The sequence below is a fragment of the Hoplias malabaricus genome, chromosome 3 (assembly GCF_029633855.1).
Source record: "Hoplias malabaricus isolate fHopMal1 chromosome 3, fHopMal1.hap1, whole genome shotgun sequence".
Classification (NCBI taxonomy): domain Eukaryota; kingdom Metazoa; phylum Chordata; class Actinopteri; order Characiformes; family Erythrinidae; genus Hoplias; species Hoplias malabaricus.
Window position 1 is genome coordinate 48,603,565 of NC_089802.1, and position 18,996 is coordinate 48,622,560.

At 38.3% G+C, this 18,996-nt stretch overlaps 1 protein-coding gene across 1 annotated transcript; it reads right to left on the reverse strand.

The window, feature by feature from the left end:
• Nucleotides 1-2,260: 2,260 nt before the first annotated feature.
• Nucleotides 2,261-17,949, reverse strand: acvr1bb (activin A receptor type 1Bb). Its single transcript, XM_066663000.1, has 9 exons — nt 17,787-17,949; nt 8,310-8,555; nt 6,777-7,034; nt 5,659-5,889; nt 5,390-5,557; nt 4,772-4,928; nt 4,453-4,577; nt 3,777-3,907; nt 2,261-2,837 (listed from the first exon to the last, which is right to left on the reverse strand). The coding sequence occupies exons 1-9, from the start codon at nt 17,875-17,877 to the stop codon at nt 2,712-2,714; spliced, it is 1,533 nt and encodes a 510-aa protein (XP_066519097.1). The 5' UTR covers nt 17,878-17,949; the 3' UTR covers nt 2,261-2,711.
• Nucleotides 17,950-18,996: the final 1,047 nt, after the last annotated feature.

Below are 18,996 nucleotides of genomic sequence, written 5' to 3' on the forward strand. Positions count from 1 at the left end.
AAAGACTGCAACAGACCTAATTCATAGATGTTCTTACAGCTCTGCTTGTGCTCACTCCTCCAAAACCCACCAGCAGCAGAAATTTTTATTAGGAAGCTATAAATATATTTACATAGACTTTCAGCAGGAGGCTGAAACAGAATAGAAAAAATACCACTGTTTAACAGTACAGAAATCAAATCGAGGTAAAACAATCTTATTTGTACCTAACCCCTCCATTTATGATTTTCACCATTAGGTGTCATTGCTGAATTAAAGGCTCAGCGGAGCACTGAGAACGAGTAGTGTGGACTTCTGGAACAAGTTTAGTTTGATGGTAGCATGTTCCTCAGTAGTGTGGGAACGTGCTACTGCAGAATTATACAGATATATAAACAACCAAACATACCCATCTCTCCTCAAAACAAGTTTTTGGTTTCCACGTACATAGTGAGGATACTGTTAACAATTTTATGCCTAGTTAACTTTAAGTTTGAAGGGACTAGTTAGTCCTTTAAGATGAATATCTATCTATTTGTTTCATAAGTGTGCACCTATCATTAAGACTGAGTAACTATTGCAAACAAGATAAACCTGGTACATATATCAGAAATCTGTCCTCTTCAGATTGTGTGAGAGAGAGAGAGATCAGTAGTACCACTGAAAATACACTCAAAGTGTAATTCACAATATATGGCAAGATACAAGGACAAAAAAAATCTCTATGGGAGAGAGAGGGAAAAAAAATCAAAAACTGACAAACAAAAAAATTATACATTATACAAACTATATACACCTTGCATATCAAGAAGAGTAAGGGAGAGTGAGCAAGAACAGGGCAGTAGTACTGAGTGAATATGGAAAAGTAGTTTCAGTAGTCCAAAATACAGTGTAAAAGAGCAGAGGCCACCCCTCTATGTTCAAAGTTTTAACAGGAGTCATTACTGTGTCTACAGAGCCACTGAGAGACAGTGGTTCAAAATACTAACAGCTTCTCAAGTCTCAGTTTATCACCAGGTCATCAGTATTCTACCAACTGATGGCTTCCTTGTGAATATTTACTACATTAAAAGTTCACACACTTCAGTATTTCCAGTGTGCTTCTTGTTGACATGTGCATGTATATAGCCACATGCCTACAGTTAAATCAGCCACTGTTATATTACTTGATGTTATAGTGAAAAGCAACACACCAGCTGGAGCTCTTAAGGTCAACAAAAAAAATAAATAAATAAAATTAAATTTAAAAAGAAAATGTGCCTTGTCTTTTGACAACCACCGCATTGGCAGTCGACCTGATACTGCCGTGTTTATCATCAACATGTCTCATCACTGTTATAACAGCTAAAGTCCAGGACATACAAAAATCCGCCCCCGACACCAACTTAACTTAGTATCAAAGCGAAATCCTAAAAGTGCGCATATAGCGCCACATTACCATACCTTTCAAAAAAATAAATTCTATGTACATTAGCTTTGCTTATGGCGTATTATGGAGCCCTAATGACACAAACGGACAAATGGAGAGTCTAAAACCTAAAATAAATACAACGTACCATTCAGTAGTGTTTTTCATAGAATGAGATGGTGATTATCTATGTTCATGCTCACAAAACATCATACAAAGTCATACATGCAAAGAAGATTGTTTTGCCAACAGCTTCAAATCTGGCTGTCTTAACATTGATCAATTGAAAGAAACAATCGATGCAGTCTAAAACAGACATATAACGTCTCACATTGTTTAAAAAACAAACAAACAAACAAACATGGATATAGCCACCGTCCAGCTCGGGTGAAGGTAAGCCATCATTCAAGCCCTAGCTTGGATATATCAGTAGTGCCATAATATCATAACATCAAGTTTTATGCTTCAAATCGTTGTCAGTCTTCCCTGAAGTGACGTGCTCGGGTGACCTATGTAATCTGTCTCCTCTTTAATCTACTCAGGAAATCTGAGGTTTATGTAATCTTATATTACTCCTGCAGCTAAAGCTCTTGACTAGCGTCTGCATTCCACTGAGATGGCTCGCTAACCTTTAAGACAGCCAGCCCATAATTCTGCAGGAAGCACAGAAAGAAACAGACCAAGGGAGTTCAAAAAAAAGCTCTATACGAACCCACATTAAATTTTCACACTAGCAACCCACCAGTGGCTTCAGTGACATAACTAAGGAGTAAAAAAAAAAATATATATATATATATATATATATATATATATATATATATATATATATATATATATATATATATATATATAATAATAATATTATATGCACCTACTCTAAGAACAAACTTTAAAATGGTGAACAGTGGAGTGTGCTATGGACATGGGAATGATGTGGGGGTCTTTAAAAGTTGAGAAGAAAAATTACATTAATAACAATAATCCACTTCAGCCATTGAACAGTCTAACAGGGACATTAAAAGGGGCAGCAGTGGTAGCAGGAGATCAGTAGTATCGCAACTTGCAGTCTGTGGCCATACATGAAAATCAGACTTCAGGAAGGCGGAAGGAGTCTGGTTCAGGTTCAGCTGAATAAGGGCCGTTGTGGAGGGGAGATTGTGAGAACAGTTTTCAGTAGTTTTGGCTGCAAGGGTGAGGTAGGCCGCATCACAACACTGTGGACGGCGTTACATTTTTCAAACTGGCAGGGTAGTGTTGAGTAGTAGTAGTTTTTTTTTTGTTTTTTGTTTTTTTAAAACACAAGTGTCCCTGATTTTGCTTGTCCTCAGATTTTGACGTCCTCCTCCACGCTGAGCTGAGACAGGGTCTTTTTGATGCGCAGAGCGGTGAGCCGTGCAGCACCGTTGGCATACCAGCACTCCCTCATTATCTTCCCCATCACACGCAGAGCCTGAGAACCAGGGGGAAAGATTGATAGTCAGGAACTTATTGGCAAGAGCTTATACCCCTTATATGTCTCAGAGACCTGAAGAACAAATAGGTTAAAAATCCTTTACAGAGAACAAACGTAAATAAAGCATCTGAAAACATAAGGCATAAATATTCATTCATTCATTATCTGTAACCGCTTATCCAGTTCAGCGTCGCGGTGGGTCCAGAGCCTACCTGGAATCATTGGGCGCAAGGCGGGAATACACCCTGGATCCAATCCTTCACAGGGCAACACACTCACTCACACACACACACACCTACGGACACTTTTGAGTCGCCAATCCACCTACCAACGTGCGTAAGGCATAAATATATGCTTTAATATTTGCAGACATTACAGTTGAAGCATTTGCATTTTCATGTAGAAAATGATCAAAACGTGTCTTTTGACCAGTGCTGCCAACAATTTTGCATACAGCTGCACAAAGATCAGCGATACACAACTGCCTGATCTGATCTTAGATAAAAGTCAGAGTTACCATCAAAGAGACATTCCGTGTGCAGAGGTGATTGTACACAACATTAGAACTTTTGGATATGAAAAGGACAAACTGGCCATAAGCATCTTCATTTTCAACTATTCTTTGAACAGTGTTATTTTTTGAGGTAAGAACGAAAGATGATATTCTATTTTTGTATTTTTTTACATGGACTGCATGTTGGTTTTTGTTTGTTCTTGGAAATACAAGTATTCCAATAAAATGATTCGCTTGCAGGGATATTGATTAAAGGATCCCATTACTTTAGAAGAATAGATTAGTGAAGTTATAATAAAATTAACATCCAGATCCTTCTGAATGAAAGTGTGGTTATCCGAATGCTTTTTAAATGCGTCATAGATCTTTGCCTTGAAACAAAACATCTTTATTTCTGAGTGAGGGAGTCTGTGCATGCATACCTCGTAGCTCTGCCACCAGTTGGGCACATTGGGTCGTAACCTCTGGTCACACACCACTTTTCTCATCTCCTCTATAGAAGGGTCTGAGGGCACCAGGTCATAGTAAGGGAGTTGGTACTCCTCATGGATACCTGAACAAATAGATATGACAAATATAGTTTTGACCAGGACTGGAAAAATACAATATCATGGAATTTTCCTGCTAGTCACATGATACTTGTTACAGTACTTAGCTTAATAATTCAAAAATAGGCAAAATGGTCCATTGATTAACGCTCAAGGACATAAATCTCTTGTCAAAAAAATCTCCATATTCTATTACTGAAGGATTCTTACAGAGCAGTAAATTACATCAATCCATCTTCAGATGAAAACAACATAATAATCTAATGCAATTCTTCTGCCAATTCCCTATTAAAAGCATTAATAATGTGTTTAGTCTAAAACAGAACTGAAAGATTACATGTTTCACTCAGAATACAAAGACTAAAACATCACATTCTACAGAACAAATTCTGTAAATGGTGCTGAGGTCTATTAGGACAAATTTATTCATTCATTCATTATCTGCAAGCGCTTCTCCAGTTCAGGGTCGCGGTAGATCCAGAGCCTACCCGGAATCATTGGGTGCAGGAACACACCCTAGAGGGTTTAATCATTCACTAATAGTTTGTACCTCCAGCATTGCAGCGGCGAGCAATCTCCCAGTACACCAGTCCCAGAGCGTAGATATCAGCACATTTAAAGGAGTCAAAGTGACGCATGTTAATACTCTCATCTAACACTTCTGGTGCCATGTACCTATAAAAAAAAAATAATAAAATGAAATTATAAAAAAACAAACCCACACACACACATCAGAAATTGTTGCGACAGACAGGAAACATTTACTGCTTTACATAAAACACTTATGATATTTGGCCTTGTCTACAGCTAATGTGACAGACTGTTTAATTGTGTAGGTGGTGTGTGTGTGTGTGTGTGTGTGTGTGTACCTCTTGGTGCCAACACGCTGGTTGGGGGCGATGTCAATGGTGTCTGTGACAGACTCGTGCCGCACTGCAAGGCCCAGATCAGCGATGGCACATGTGAGGTTTTTCTTTACCAGAATGTTCTTAGATTTCAGATCGCGATGAGCAATGCCAGGTTTACCTGATTATTTGAGGAGATAAAATACATTCAATTATACAATACGACAGAGAATATGAAGAGCAGTAGCCATAAATAAGACAAAAAGACCATGTGCAATGTGATTCACACTACTTTGACCTTTCATTCTCAATGAAACTTAAAGCATGAAATCCTCTTTTAACATTTTTTATTAATTCTCTCTCTCAGTTCCCGGGACCAACTGGAGAAATTCTGCTCTAACTGTATCCTCAGCTTTCAATCAACACAAACACACTGGTATCTGTGAGAGGAGGAACTTTTAAAATTTTACAGTGCAGATTCATACCAGCCAGTACAGAATGTATATTCAACATCCAACTCATTATGTAACTAACATGTAATTATATTAAATAACAAGTCTAATATACAATAACATTACTTGGTTTTAAGCATTTGTAATCTCTCTTCTTGAAACACACTTGCAAGCACGCAAACGCACGTACCCTGTGTGCCCAGTATCTCCATATGCAGGTGTGCCAGGCCACTGGCTGCAGACAATGCCAGTTTGATCATACCCTCAATGGTGACAGAGTATCGATTCAGGTAGTCAAACAGAGAGCCGTGCTCATGATAATCAGAGACAAGCCACAACTGTGTCCATGTGCCATTATCTGACAGAGAGACATACAGAGTAAATCAGAAAGTATGATTGCCAAGTGAAAAATTGTTCATTTAGAGCAGTGCAGCGTTGCACAATTTATTTTTTGCTCACCTTTGTTGTCAGCAGCAATGAAGCCCAGAATGTTCTCGTGGCGGAGCATGATGGTCTGGTAGATCTCAGCCTCGCGGAACCAAGAGCGCTCCTCTCGTGAGGAGAAAATTTTCACAGCAACATCTCCACCTCTCCATTTTCCTCTCCACACCTCCCCGAAACGGCCCTTACCAATGATCTCCTGCAGCACAATGGTTCTCGCAACTGTTCTCTGCACAAACAGAGGCAGACCTAAAGGGAGAGAAGAGAACATTCTTCAAGTTTCATTCATCTTCATAAAACAGACTATATTTACATTTCGTACAGTGTGTAAAGCTTCAATTTAATTTGGATCTTATTAGGAAACAATTGTAGGCATCATGATTCATGAATTATTACATTTCACTATGATTATTTTGCGGACAGTACTTCTGAATTCAGCTACATTATGATAAAGACAAAAGTATTCAATTGCACACAAAGAGGTACTATAATCTCCATAGGAGAACACTGGCAATAGAATGAGATGCTCTGGACCTATCACACATGAGCCTTAAGGTCAGCATTCCCATTGCCAAGTGATGGTCAGAAGGGGACAAAACTCCCTGGCACTAGTCTAAGATATGTTTTCTCCTGAGAGGTAGAACACAATTCAGTATCTCTGGGTTGAGATGGAGTGGCTTTTGGGATACAGATATAATTATCCGACACAAGTATTTGACCTCTCTAATATTCTTCTGGCTAAATGCAATAAAATTCTTAATGCAATGTTCCAACATTTCATTTAAAGTTAATGAAGTTAATGAGGCTACTACTTCAGCAAAGAGGCACAGACACCTTTTAATACCTTTAGCATTACAAAAATATTGGTGTTTTAAAAATCTACAATCTAAAATCTTTTGAATCACCACATTCAGCTACAAGTGTGTTTTATAACCCTTGTTTTAAATGGTCGCTTAAAATACTTCCAAAACCTTTAAACCACTATACAGTGTACATAACACATGGAGAGAGCTACACAAAATATCAATTGCAGCTAAACAAGATTAAATCAAAGAAAGATTTCTTTGTATTATAAACAAATCCTCAGTGTTTTGGTGCTATAAATAGCCCCACTCTTGTACAGCTTTAATGCTGACCTGATCCCGAGCCTGATGTGGACAGGTCATAGATGAGGTCCTGCAGCGTTTTGTCCTTGGCCAGGTAAAGGTGCTCAGTGCTGGGGTCCTCCACCTCCAGCCTCTGTCTGTGACCATAGGCTCTCTGGTGGTGCTGGAAGAGGAATAGTCCCAACAGCACAAGCACACATAACACAAACACAGGTCCGGCCACCACTGCAGTCAGCTCCATAGGCCCCCAGCCTCCCATCAGCCCCTCAAGGTCTGGACGGACAGTCACTGGGAAACAGAGAGAGAGAACACCTATCATGCAACAGAAAGCACAACATTCACGATTTGATTTAAAGTGACGAACAGATGTTTGCTTGTGTGCGTATGGTCAAATTGTAGGTATGTTCTTTTTTTTCTTTTTTAAATACATAAACATCTGCGTGTCAAGTGTTTATTTATTAAAGTTAATGTTTACAAGACATGGACCTAGGCTTAAAATGAGCAAATATATTAAAAATCAACTATAAGCTTGTAAAAAAAAGTGCTTCTAAAATGCCAGTTATACTACATTTTTGCTCAGGTCCAGCACGACTTATTACTAATACTATTCTGAATGGTTTCATGCTTCCTCTATGGCCAACATACCTTATCTAACTAATCAGCTCAAAAACAAGCCTTTCCTGAACTGAAATGGGTGTGTTACAAAAGGGAAAGTACTAAATGTGCCAGGACGCGATAGGAGTGTGTGTGGTTATTAGAATATGTGGGTCTCTAAACACATTAAAGTATTCATTTACCTATTGGCTATTCGAATAAAGCACTGCTCAGAGCATGTGATGCAGAACTACAGAGGTAAAGACACAAGCACCTGATTTTTAATTATATACATACACACACATTCATGCTTGTTGGGGTATTTGAAAGCCATATTGGACCATGGGCCAGTTTTTTTTTTCCCCCCAATGGAAAGGTGGTCAAGTAACATTTCAAAGAAGTGAAAAGGTATCCTGCGAACTTTGACTCACCCTGTGTGTGTGTGTGTGTGTGTGTGTGTGTGTGAGACATATGTCTGCTGTAACATCATGACCATCACAGAACAGTTATGATTCTGGGTGGGGGGGGGGGATCATTCTCAGTGCTGTAGTGAAACAGACTTTGTGGTGGTGTGTTAGTGTATGTTGCATTAGAACAAGTGGATCAGATACAGCAGTGCTGCTGGAGTTTTTAAACTGTATCCACTCTATTAGTCACACCTACCTTGTTGGTCCACCTTGCAGATGTAAATTCTGAGATTCCACAAATGTTTGAAAAAGACAGGTTGCATGGCTACATGATTTTAAACACCTGGGGCAATGGAACTAAATCAAACAATTGAATTCAATGAACATTACGTGTGTTCTAATACGTATGCCCATAGTAGGCATACGTATTAGAACTTATTAGTAGTAGGCCAGTAATCAGTCATTTTTGTCTAAAACTACCGCACAGAATGAATAGGATGACTGACTGGCATGACACATATCTGGGTGAGCTGGACAATGGGTGGACTATGAGGACACCGACCAGAGGGCACTTTGAGGTCCAGGCTGTTGCAGTAATCTGTGTAGCAGCAGTGGATGTTGAGAAGGCCTTCAGCACTCTGACAGAAGAAGGGCTGACCGGGTGGGACTAGCTTATCTTTATCGATGCAGATTCGGACGTGTTGCTCCTGGCCATCAATGAAGGACGTAGAAGCCATGCAGGCTCCTGTCGTTTCACAGCGGTAGCCATTCTTCTCACACTGAGCTGTGGTGCAGTTACACAACAGAGCTAGACAGAGAGAGAGAGTAAGAGAGAGACTTGTGAAAAAATGCCTCCAAAACCTGCCGAGAGTCCCAAATTCTTCATATGAATCAGACTCCAGCAAGCTGTTGCATCACTTTTTAGTCGCAGGTGGTGTTTATTTTTAAGGTCATTTCTATCTATGACATTTAGCAGAGGCTCCTTTCCAGAGAAAGTTCTAAACTAGAGTTCTATCCAGCTTCTTAGACACAAAACCGTGGAGCTTTCTGAATGCTAACATTTTTCAAACCTCTTTTTATGTACTTACTTGTTAAAATTGGTAGGTGTGTCATAAATTAACATAACTTCTATATAAAAGACGTTGACTGCTGTTAGATCATAATCGTAACATATCAAATAAATGTGACAACAGAAAAAGACAGTTTATGTATTTGTAAGAAAAAAGCAGATATATATAGTCCATTAAGGCTTGCAGAAAATGTGAGTGGGAAAATGAACACATTATTAGAATGGAAGACCACTTAATAAATAAATAAATAAATACTCCAGACAGTACTGTCATACTTCCTGGACATGCTGAAATAATCTACAGTCTGGTATGGACTGTAGGTGTTTGAGCTCAGGGTCCTGTCTATAGGACAAATTTGCACCTTGACCCACGTGGTCTGTGTTTATGAACAATTTAAATGAACAGTTCCAATTAATTTTGTTTTCTTTTATTTTAAACATTTTACATAAATATTCCCAAAGGTCATTAAACTTAATTAAGAGACTTAGCCTGCAGACATATAGGAAATTACCCCAAGAGAGATCAGAATAGAGAGTTATTTAAAAAGGCAAAAGATTAGAATCGTCTGTATGTTCCATTGTAAAATACCTTATCTCTTACACTGTACCCAAAACTGTGGTGCTGTTAGTTCTCATTATGATTCAGGTACCAGAGATCTTGATTAGTTGAATTATAAAAGAGGTATGAAACTTGTGGTGACATGCAGAGCTTAAAACCTCTGCTGGAAAGTGCTGTCGTCACGCATGTATGTGTGTGTGTAATACTTCCAACCACAATATCTTCTTTTTTTTTTGATTTCCAGTGCCTTATGGGCTAAAATAATTCTGTGAAACATCTTAGTAAAACTGAATAAACCTGATTTCTGAAGTGTGCTCCGTCATGTGGAGGCCTGAGACTGTGGACAGGAAAGATTCTAGGTACTAGAACAACTCCCTGTTTTACTGTCTGAGTGCACGTGCAAGACATATATTAAAATGAACTATATTCATCCAGTAATAATAATGGGTTTACAACATGATTATCATTATTGAGGTAGATTATGTCACAGTGCACTCATAAGTACATTCAAAATGATGTTTTTCCAAATGACAGGTTTGGAAAAAACAAAACAGCAGCAATTAGTGCATACAAGTGTATTCAAATAAGTAAAAACATCTAACTGGATGTCCATCTGTTATAATATTACGTTGCTTATTCATTTAGTTAATCAACTAAGAATAGCTGCTTGATTTGACTTATAATTTTCTGAAACATTTTATTTTTTTTAATGCGTACATTTAATAAATCAGTTCTCTAACAGTTTCTATTTATAATCTATACAAATTTTGCAGAGGATAGTACATAGGATTTGATAGAGTATAGACTGCATAGGACTGTTAGACTAGCACTACCACAATAAGTCATGGAAAATGTGCAAGGTTTGAGATAAACACAGCTGGACTGGGATATTAGTTGGCAAGAAAATGATATCAAATGGTTATTATAATATATCATATCCTCCTGAGCATGTATCTGATATTGTCAGAACACTGACAAACTGCATGTGTCATTAGAAAGAGGAAAATATACTCTTGACACAGAGCTGTTGTGAAACACTGGGTATCTGATGTATTTCATGAAACTTGGCACATTTCAGTCGTTTATTCTGTTCCAACATATATGTTAAGTATTAAAACACATGTATAGTAAGTCATATTCATAATATATTTTTGTCATATAGCCCAAACACACTTATTTAGCAATTATATAGCAATTAAATAGCAATTAACAAACTAATATCGAGAAAACATTGTTCTATTTGACATGAAGCACATCTTGCAACTGACTTGAAACTAATGGTGTTTTTCCACCGCATGGGTCCGGCTATACACGACTCGGCACATTTAAAACTTGTCGCTTTTCCACTGCGAAATGCAGCCTGTGACGTCGCAAAATCCTGTCTCTAACAGGAATTGCTGGCTTTGAAAAACACAACAACGGCAGCGTAAAGTTAGGCGCTGTTTACTCGTGTCTTCGCGTGTTGTTTTAGTTTTTTAGACTAAACACATCTCCACGCTACGACGGAGTTTTAGGGACACAGCGGTAAAAAAAAAAATAAAAAAAAACAAGATTCCGAGATTAAAGTCAGAATTCTGAGAAAAAAAGTCGGAATAATTCTGAGAAAAAATCTCAGAATAATTCGCTGCGTGTAATGGAGCAGACACAGTGTAACAGAGTAGAACTCCGGCGCCCACGAGGCTCCATCGTGTTACGGTTCGGACTCGTACAAAAAAACTAAAGCCTTTCTGCATCTCAGTCAGGGGCTGCGTCATGTCTGTGAATGCGTTTAATAAATAATTCATGCATAAGGCTTTAGTTTTTTGTACGAGTCCGAGCCGTAACGGGATGGAGCTTCGTGGGCGCCGGAGTTCTACTCTCGTTCTGTATCCATCGTTTTCGTGATCATTAATTGTATCTTGAAACTACATGCCCTGGGTTCGTGCACCGATTCAGGGTTTAAACACTAATCACACTGTGGTCCTGATGTGGAAGAGAAGAGTGTTTATTCCTGAAATCTATACCATAGCATAACTTAAGCAACACATTGCGTTCCACAGTTACACTGTGTCTGCTCCATTACACGCAGTTAATAATTCCGACTTTTTTTCTCAGAATTATTCCGACTTTTTATCTCAGAATTCTGACTTTAATCTCGGAATCTTGTTTTTTTTTTTTTTTTTTTTTTTTACCGCTGTGGCCCTAAAACTCCGTCGTACCACGCCCCAGTTCTCACAGGTCAGTTTTACTTGTAGCACGTTCTGCTTTCACTGGACATTTTTGTCGGCTCAAGCAAAGGAGCATATAAACCTCTTCAAAACACCTCGAGGTAAAGTTACGAGATTCCATTGCGAGTCTGATAAAATTAAAATGAGAAAGCTGCTGTTTGTGCTGGATTTGAATGAGCTCTGCATTTTGTGTTGATTGACATGGCTCTGGCCAATCAGTGCTCTGCAGGGTTTTACACATGACCATTTAGTACCTACTCGGCACAGTTAGAACCCAGAGCTGGGACTGAGAAGTTCCAGGGACCAGGTACCAGATTTGGCCAGCAGAAAAGTAAAAGAGCCATGCTGAGTCAAGTCGTGTAGGTTCCATGCAGTGGAAAAGCGCAATAACTCACTCACATACATACAGCCTCACACACATTTAACAAAATGCTTCACAAAGGGCTTTATTCAGTGCTTCTCATCAGTGATACTAGTGATGAGTATGATTTGGGTGGTGCATCATTCTCAGCATCGGAGTGAAACTTATATTTTGATAGTTGCATATGTGTTATTTGTTAGCGTGTGTTACATTGGTATGAGTAGATCAGAGTTTTTAAAACACTGCCCACTCACTGTCCATTTTATTAGACACACGTTACCCTGTTGGCCCACCTTCCTGATGTAAAGTCAGAGACAGTATCTAAAATGTTGCTGCACGTTTTGTGTGGGTCGTCCTCTAGTCCTTGACCAGTGGACACAGGAAATTGCCCATAATATGCTTTTGACTGGATGTTTTTGGTTGCTGGACTATTCTCAACACATATATAAACACACTGCACTGACTTGTGCAGAGATCCAGCTCATACCAAAATTTAAAGCTCAGTGCCTCTTTTATGAGTTTACAGAGGGTTTTGGATGTATTTTTGTTTCTTCAAGGCTATAGGACACACTCAGATAAACACAGCACCTCGCCACAGTGGCCATGTTCAAGCTCTCTCTTACATACTTCACTCCCTACAGCCCTGACAGCTTCGTGATGTTTCAGGGCTCCAGACATGCAGGTACTTGCTCTGTGTGTATAATAACTGCAGCTTTCCATTTTCATATTCAAAGGACATTGAGAGACTTTGGCATTTCCCTACAAGCATAATCATTCTCTCTCTCACACACACACACGACTGTCGTTATGGCCCCCAGGCCTGTCTGGTGTAGCAAACATTGTAAAAACTTGCATGAAGAAAGAATGGGAAGAAGGGGTTGTTTGAGGATGGTGAAAGACAAACCACAAGAAATGGAAAACATAACTATACTGTACGAAACATTCTGGATGAAAACGAATGCATCGCAGTGTTTGTATTGTCTGAGGTTTAACGAGTTTGAACAAAGACAGAACCAATGATTCCATAACTAATATGTTTTGCTCTTCTTTGTTAATGCTCATCCAACTTTTCTACATTTCTTAAACATTCACACATTGAATTGGCAGGTAAGAATGTGAAAAATATTTTCCCAAGTACTCAACCTTTCTCAGAATAATATTTCATAAAATGTGCAACTCAACAATTAAGGAGAGATACCGACAGTGCATCTATATATAACAACAAACATTAGACACCATGAGCCCTAACTGGCTGGTTTAGGTAAGAGAGCAAATGGCAGTAAACAACCGGCTGAAGCTGATGTTAGTATGGCTTGTTTTTTATCCTGTTCATGAAAGTTATTTTGGACATAGGCTGGTGTTAAAATGGTTAACTGGAAAATAGGCCACTTGGATGAATCTTTAAATAAGCCTTCAAACTCCACCTGTGCCTGCACCTCACACACACACACCAGCATTATTCCCTACTCTGCCCTGTCAGCACTGTTTAAAGTTCACAGAGAGAGAGGTGATGAATTACCTGCCCTACAAAGGCAATATTCTCCAGAAATACACAGGACACACACATTCACGTGCAACTGACCGTTTCTGTGCACTCTCTCTCTCTCAAATAATACTGGCTCCAAATAGACATGTGCCAGTAATATCCAATACTGATATATTAAACGTAATATTATACTGTAATATTATCAGGGAGGGACACTTTAAAATTCAGAGTCCATATCTTAGCACAGATCAGCTCTGGACTCAAGCTCTCACAACATTCTTCTTTCAATCTGACCATAATAATAATAATAATAAAAAAAAACACTTGCATTGGGGGGGGAGGGGGGGGGCACCTCACAATTTCACAAATACAAATCTATGCTTTGTAGTTACAAATCATATCAAAACCATGGAAAGAAAATCTTGGTTTTAACACTGACTGTACATATTAGCTAGCTCATCAATATACAGTGCCTGACATCAAGCTGAAATTTTCACTAAAATATTCTGTTTAAAAGTATGATAAAGTACAAAAAGGCACTATCTGGATGTTGGTTAAAAGCTTGTTTGTGTACAAATTACAATATTTAGTACAGAAGCTTTATAGCGTTGCCAGTTTAACACAGAAAAGCCGTACAACGCTAGCAGAAAAATAGTATTATCATAGGTGGGAGACAAAAATTGTTACTTATCAACTCTCTATTTAGATTGTTACATGTGGATAAGGCATATTTATTACATGGTTAGACAAAAATATTTAACAAATAATAGGTACATCCCCACAAAAATATGTTTAAAACAACATGAAAAGTTATTTTATTAACTTGTGATTTTTAACTAACTAAATAAATAAATAAATTCCACCTCAACATGGGCTTTTTTGAACAAAGAAGAATCTAGTCTGTTGTGTGTGTTTGTGTGGTAGACTTGTGCAGTTGTGTGGGTGGGAGTGTTTTCATATGTATGAGCATGCCATAGGCCCTTGGCTTCTCCCACACTTTCAGAGAAATCCAGCATTGTATTAGAGTAGTTGATTTCAATTCATTTAGGAGTCACCAGACAAAATTGTTTAATCTCTCCATAAATTAAGTGAGGTACTCTGACAGTCTGCAAGTCTACAGGTGTTTTTCTCACAACCACCCACCCACACACACACACCTTATTCATGCTCTCACACACTCAAGTAGCCATTACACGTAGTCATTTACAACATGGTGGAATGCAGATGTCACTTTCCAACACCGTCTACAATTCATTCTAATGTCTGATGACACTTTGTTTTTATGACTAAGGCTATACGAATCTATGCTGGAGTTTCAGGTACAGGTAACAGACTGAAACTCTATCCCCACATTGAGTCTGTAATGACGTTCAGATGTATTTAAGAGTAAGACATTTTTAATGTAATAATTTCACGAAAGCCACTAGGCCATCGTGCTTGAGGTATTTATAACACTACTATTCTACATTAACAAAAACATGGCTGAGATGATATTACACCACGTAAATGTGTCCTATTTCAAAATAGATTGGTTACAGGACTGGATCAGATTCATGTGGCAAAGTAATATCTGATCCCAATACAATACTGATACCAATCAAAATTAATATACTTAAAAAATTCCAGGCAGGTTTTTCTCTGGGGTAAGAACTATCCCACTAAGAAGTGCTACAAAAAAAAAAAAAAAATGTACCAGTTCACAACTTATAAAACCTCACTGCAATAAATCTTCAGTGTGTGTCTGGTTAGGTAATGTTAGCATGTTGTACTGTGCTCATTATCTCAGAGGGCTGGTGTTCTGTTATACACAATCTACGTTTACTCTGTTCACACTGGTGCGATAAGACAACATTAGCACCGTTCCCCACTAGTCACACCTCAGCTTTGCTATCCGTGTTATGAAGAAACAGTCTGGACAATGTAGAGTATGGAGTTTAGCCAGTGAAAAATGTGTTAACATACACAATGTGCTGAAAATTGCAGTTTAATCCAGGGTAGCAAAAGACAAGGATTGAGCCGAAGTTAGCCCTAAAAGATATTAGATATGGCTTTCTAGAAAGGTTCCCCAACTCTATCCCCTTACAAAAAAATTATATATTTGTTTTTATTATAAATCATGTTTCAAGTTTTTTTCTTGTCTGTTCTAAGTTGCATCCTTAGCATGCTGAGCAAGAGCATTAATCAATAAAGGCTTATAGGCCTATTACATCTTTAAAAATCTATTGTAAAAATGTGACAGAAATGCCCACTCTTACATAAACATTCACAACTAGTTTGCCACTACAGTGGCAACATAACCCAATACATGATTTACTTATATTAAAGTTCTTATTGTTGAGGCACTGATTGTTGTTTAATAAATATCTTTAACATTTTCATCTGAAACCTAGGCTACTTAGCTTGTTTTTATCAAATACGTTTGACTCAATTTTTGCATCTGGACCATGAAGAACTTTGTTAGAAAGATGGTGTCGGGGGGAATCTATGAAAACAATATAACTTACTAGAGACTTTTTAATCAGGACTGAGAGACGGTGAGAAAGAGGGGGCATGGGGGAAGAGCATGACCCAGTCAGTACAGACAATTATTGACCGGATGTATCAGATGATGGCCAATTCTGATGGCCCTATATTAGACCAGTATGTACAAGGAATCAAAGATGGAAACCAGGGCAGAGAGGAAGAGACAGAATGAAAACCAGAAGCTTGTGTTGGGGCTAATATCTGACACCAAAAGTCCTCCCTGGGTCACTCTGTCTATTCTCTTTTTCTCCTATTCTTTCCCCACAGTAGAGGCTTCACCACAGGCTCCGTGTTCACAGGCTGAACTCTGTGACACAGCTCAACTCTGATGTTATTAGCATCCCAATCCGTATCATCTTTCACAGACGCATAGTGAACATGCAGGCCTGCTCCGCCATTCTCAGATTCATTCAGCCAAGACAGTGGCCTCTAATTACAGACACATCTCACAGTCAACACAAGTATTTGGAATCAACATGAAATTCACATTTTCTGTGTAATTAGATCATTGTGGTGTAAACAAACCCATTTTTTTCTTTGTTGTTAAAGGATTTATTGGACACTTGAGGATCCTGATTGCTGTGAAGTGGTGGTCATAAGAACCAGGGGTCACAGTGTCTACAGCATGAATATAGCCTTTCTATTTTCTACACAAAGCCACCAAGAGTCTTCTGGGTTTTTATATGTAAAGTAGAATATTAGGGACTATTTTGCCTCAACACGCTGCAGGCACATGTCCATTACAAGTGAAGAAATATACGAGTAAATCTGAAGTCAAAACAATGTTTAATTCCGCGAAAATGTAGCTATGTACCATAACCAGGATATAGGTTTGTGGAGGTATTCAAAGTTTCAACGTCTGGATACTATCAACATCTTTGAGAAATGTTTTGATATTCGAACACTCTTCTCAGGAGCAGTACGAGAATCCACTCTGAAATATTTAAATAGCGCAAAAAACATTAAAAGGATGTCATACAATTAAATGTGAGAATTAAGATATTGGCGATAAGTGGAGTACGCGTCATTTGTGTAAGACTGATCATAATGAAAACGCACACTTGTGGAGGACGTTGCTCCTCAGAAACATTTACAAACATCGCTTTAAATCATGTAAGAGACTATCTAACTTTTAAGACGTGAGTAATAATTAGGTCAATGATAGCAATATATTGCTTACAAGGCATTATAACCTGAGTCATATGCCAGAGTGTGTGAATATTTAACTGCCCTTGGCTTCATATAAATCAGTCGCTAGCTACCGAAGCTGAAATTATCTTCCTCTTCGAATTTACCGTTCCACCTTAAACAGTTCAGCTGTTACAGTCTTGTGCCTGCTGCGGTAGAACGGGCTGCTGCGCCATTTAAGGTGGAACGGGACATACGAAAAAGAACTTCAGGGTTTTGGTTAGCTAAAAGCTATCAACAAATTAACTAGATAACAAACATTATGCAGCATATTAGACACAAGATTGTATTCCCTATATTGTTATTTTTACCGAGCTTTAATCTGAATCTAAAATGCTTAGACAGCTATCAGCTAAGGTTTGGTTCGTTAGCCAGGGCTAGAGACCATTTCAGAGTATTTTCAACTGAAACACTGTGTATTTAGCTAATGACACAGCTTTAACTGATAAAGATAAAGCCAGCAAAGTTTAATAAGTAAACATGTTCTGGCTTATACAGTCAGAGCTATCACAACAGAAATGAAAGTGGTTAGCTAACGAGCTACCAAAATCCGAGCGCCATGATGTTGTTGTAGGAAATGCCAGATTGAGATTAAATAAATAAATACGAAGCCAAAGATCGCTTTAGTAAACAGTATTTCACTCACCATCACTAACTCCACAAAACCCCACAGCAAACAGACAGAGTATCAGGATTCGCCAGTTTTCCATGGTCACAGCATTCCCATCGCATTGCATTTAAACATTTAAGTGTGATATTGACAAGAGATCCAGACCTCAACCATCAAACACACACACATACAATACACACATACACAACAGGCACACACACTCCGTCCGCCAGCAGACTGAGGCTGAGTCTCAAATGTATCCTTACTCCCTACGTAGGGCACTGAATGAAGGCTGCCCACTCAAACGGATCATAAAGGGTCATTTCCACTTGTGGCGCAATTCCCCATTAACAATAAGTGCATTTAGCTGAAGAATTTAAATTGTTATTATTCACATTAGAAGTGGAGTGATAGGAAGGATATAGTATTTTATGTTTAATTAAATATAGTATGTTTAATTAGATTTCGAACAAATCTATAGCATTTCACAAAATTCACATTTGTGGTTGTGTATACTTGATTTATTGTTCCTGTGTTTTCAGTTAGTGTCTAAGAGCCTGACTGCATCTTATAATTTCGTGTGACTAATATCTGGGTTATATCCTGATACGATTTTAACCACATGCATTCACACTTGTAGTCAAATACGCCCACGGTAAATCGACCTGAAATCTGATTGCTGTGTGGGTTGGAATATGTAAATCAACCCATCATTACGTAGTAACCATTTGTTTATTCACTGCGTGGTGAAGTTCTTTGCTGCCTCCAGATTTGTAGTAGTGTTTATACAAAAATTTCTATTAAGCATTTTGTTTCCTAATCCCAGATGCACTACACAGGGAGCAGGGAGCCGTTTGAGATTCAGCCACAGCTCAGACCTAGTTGCAAGGAGGGAGGAAATTTAAAGAGAAATACTTCATAAGTTTTATTATTTGTAGGACATAAAATATATAATTAAATCCAAAAAAAATTAAAACATTTTTAATGATGATCTGAGGAATGTTAGCTGGTCCCATGCTTTTCTCCTTTTAGAAGCCAGTTCCATAATTTTCTCCTTTTGAACTTCTGACTGCAGGATGTATGTATAATTGTGACTTAAAATCTCAAAGTACTCCTCAATTCCATAGATTTCCAGACGTATATGTATATACTGTATATATTCTCATAATACACCGTGTACTAACACAGTGGTAATATCTTGTAATAAAACCCAGCATAAAAATAATCTTCTATTTAGAAATACGCT

Coding starts and splice junctions, on each gene's coding strand:
- acvr1bb (XM_066663000.1), bottom strand. CDS start 17,877: ATGCAATGCGATGGGAATGCTGTGACCATGGAAAACTGGCGAATCCTG. Junction 7,035..8,309: donor GGACCTCAAAGTGCCCTCTG/GTCGGTGTCCTC, acceptor TCTGTTTCCCAG/TGACTGTCCGTCCAGACCTT. Junction 5,558..5,658: donor CATTGCTGCTGACAACAAAG/GTGAGCAAAAAA, acceptor TCTCTCTGTCAG/ATAATGGCACATGGACACAG.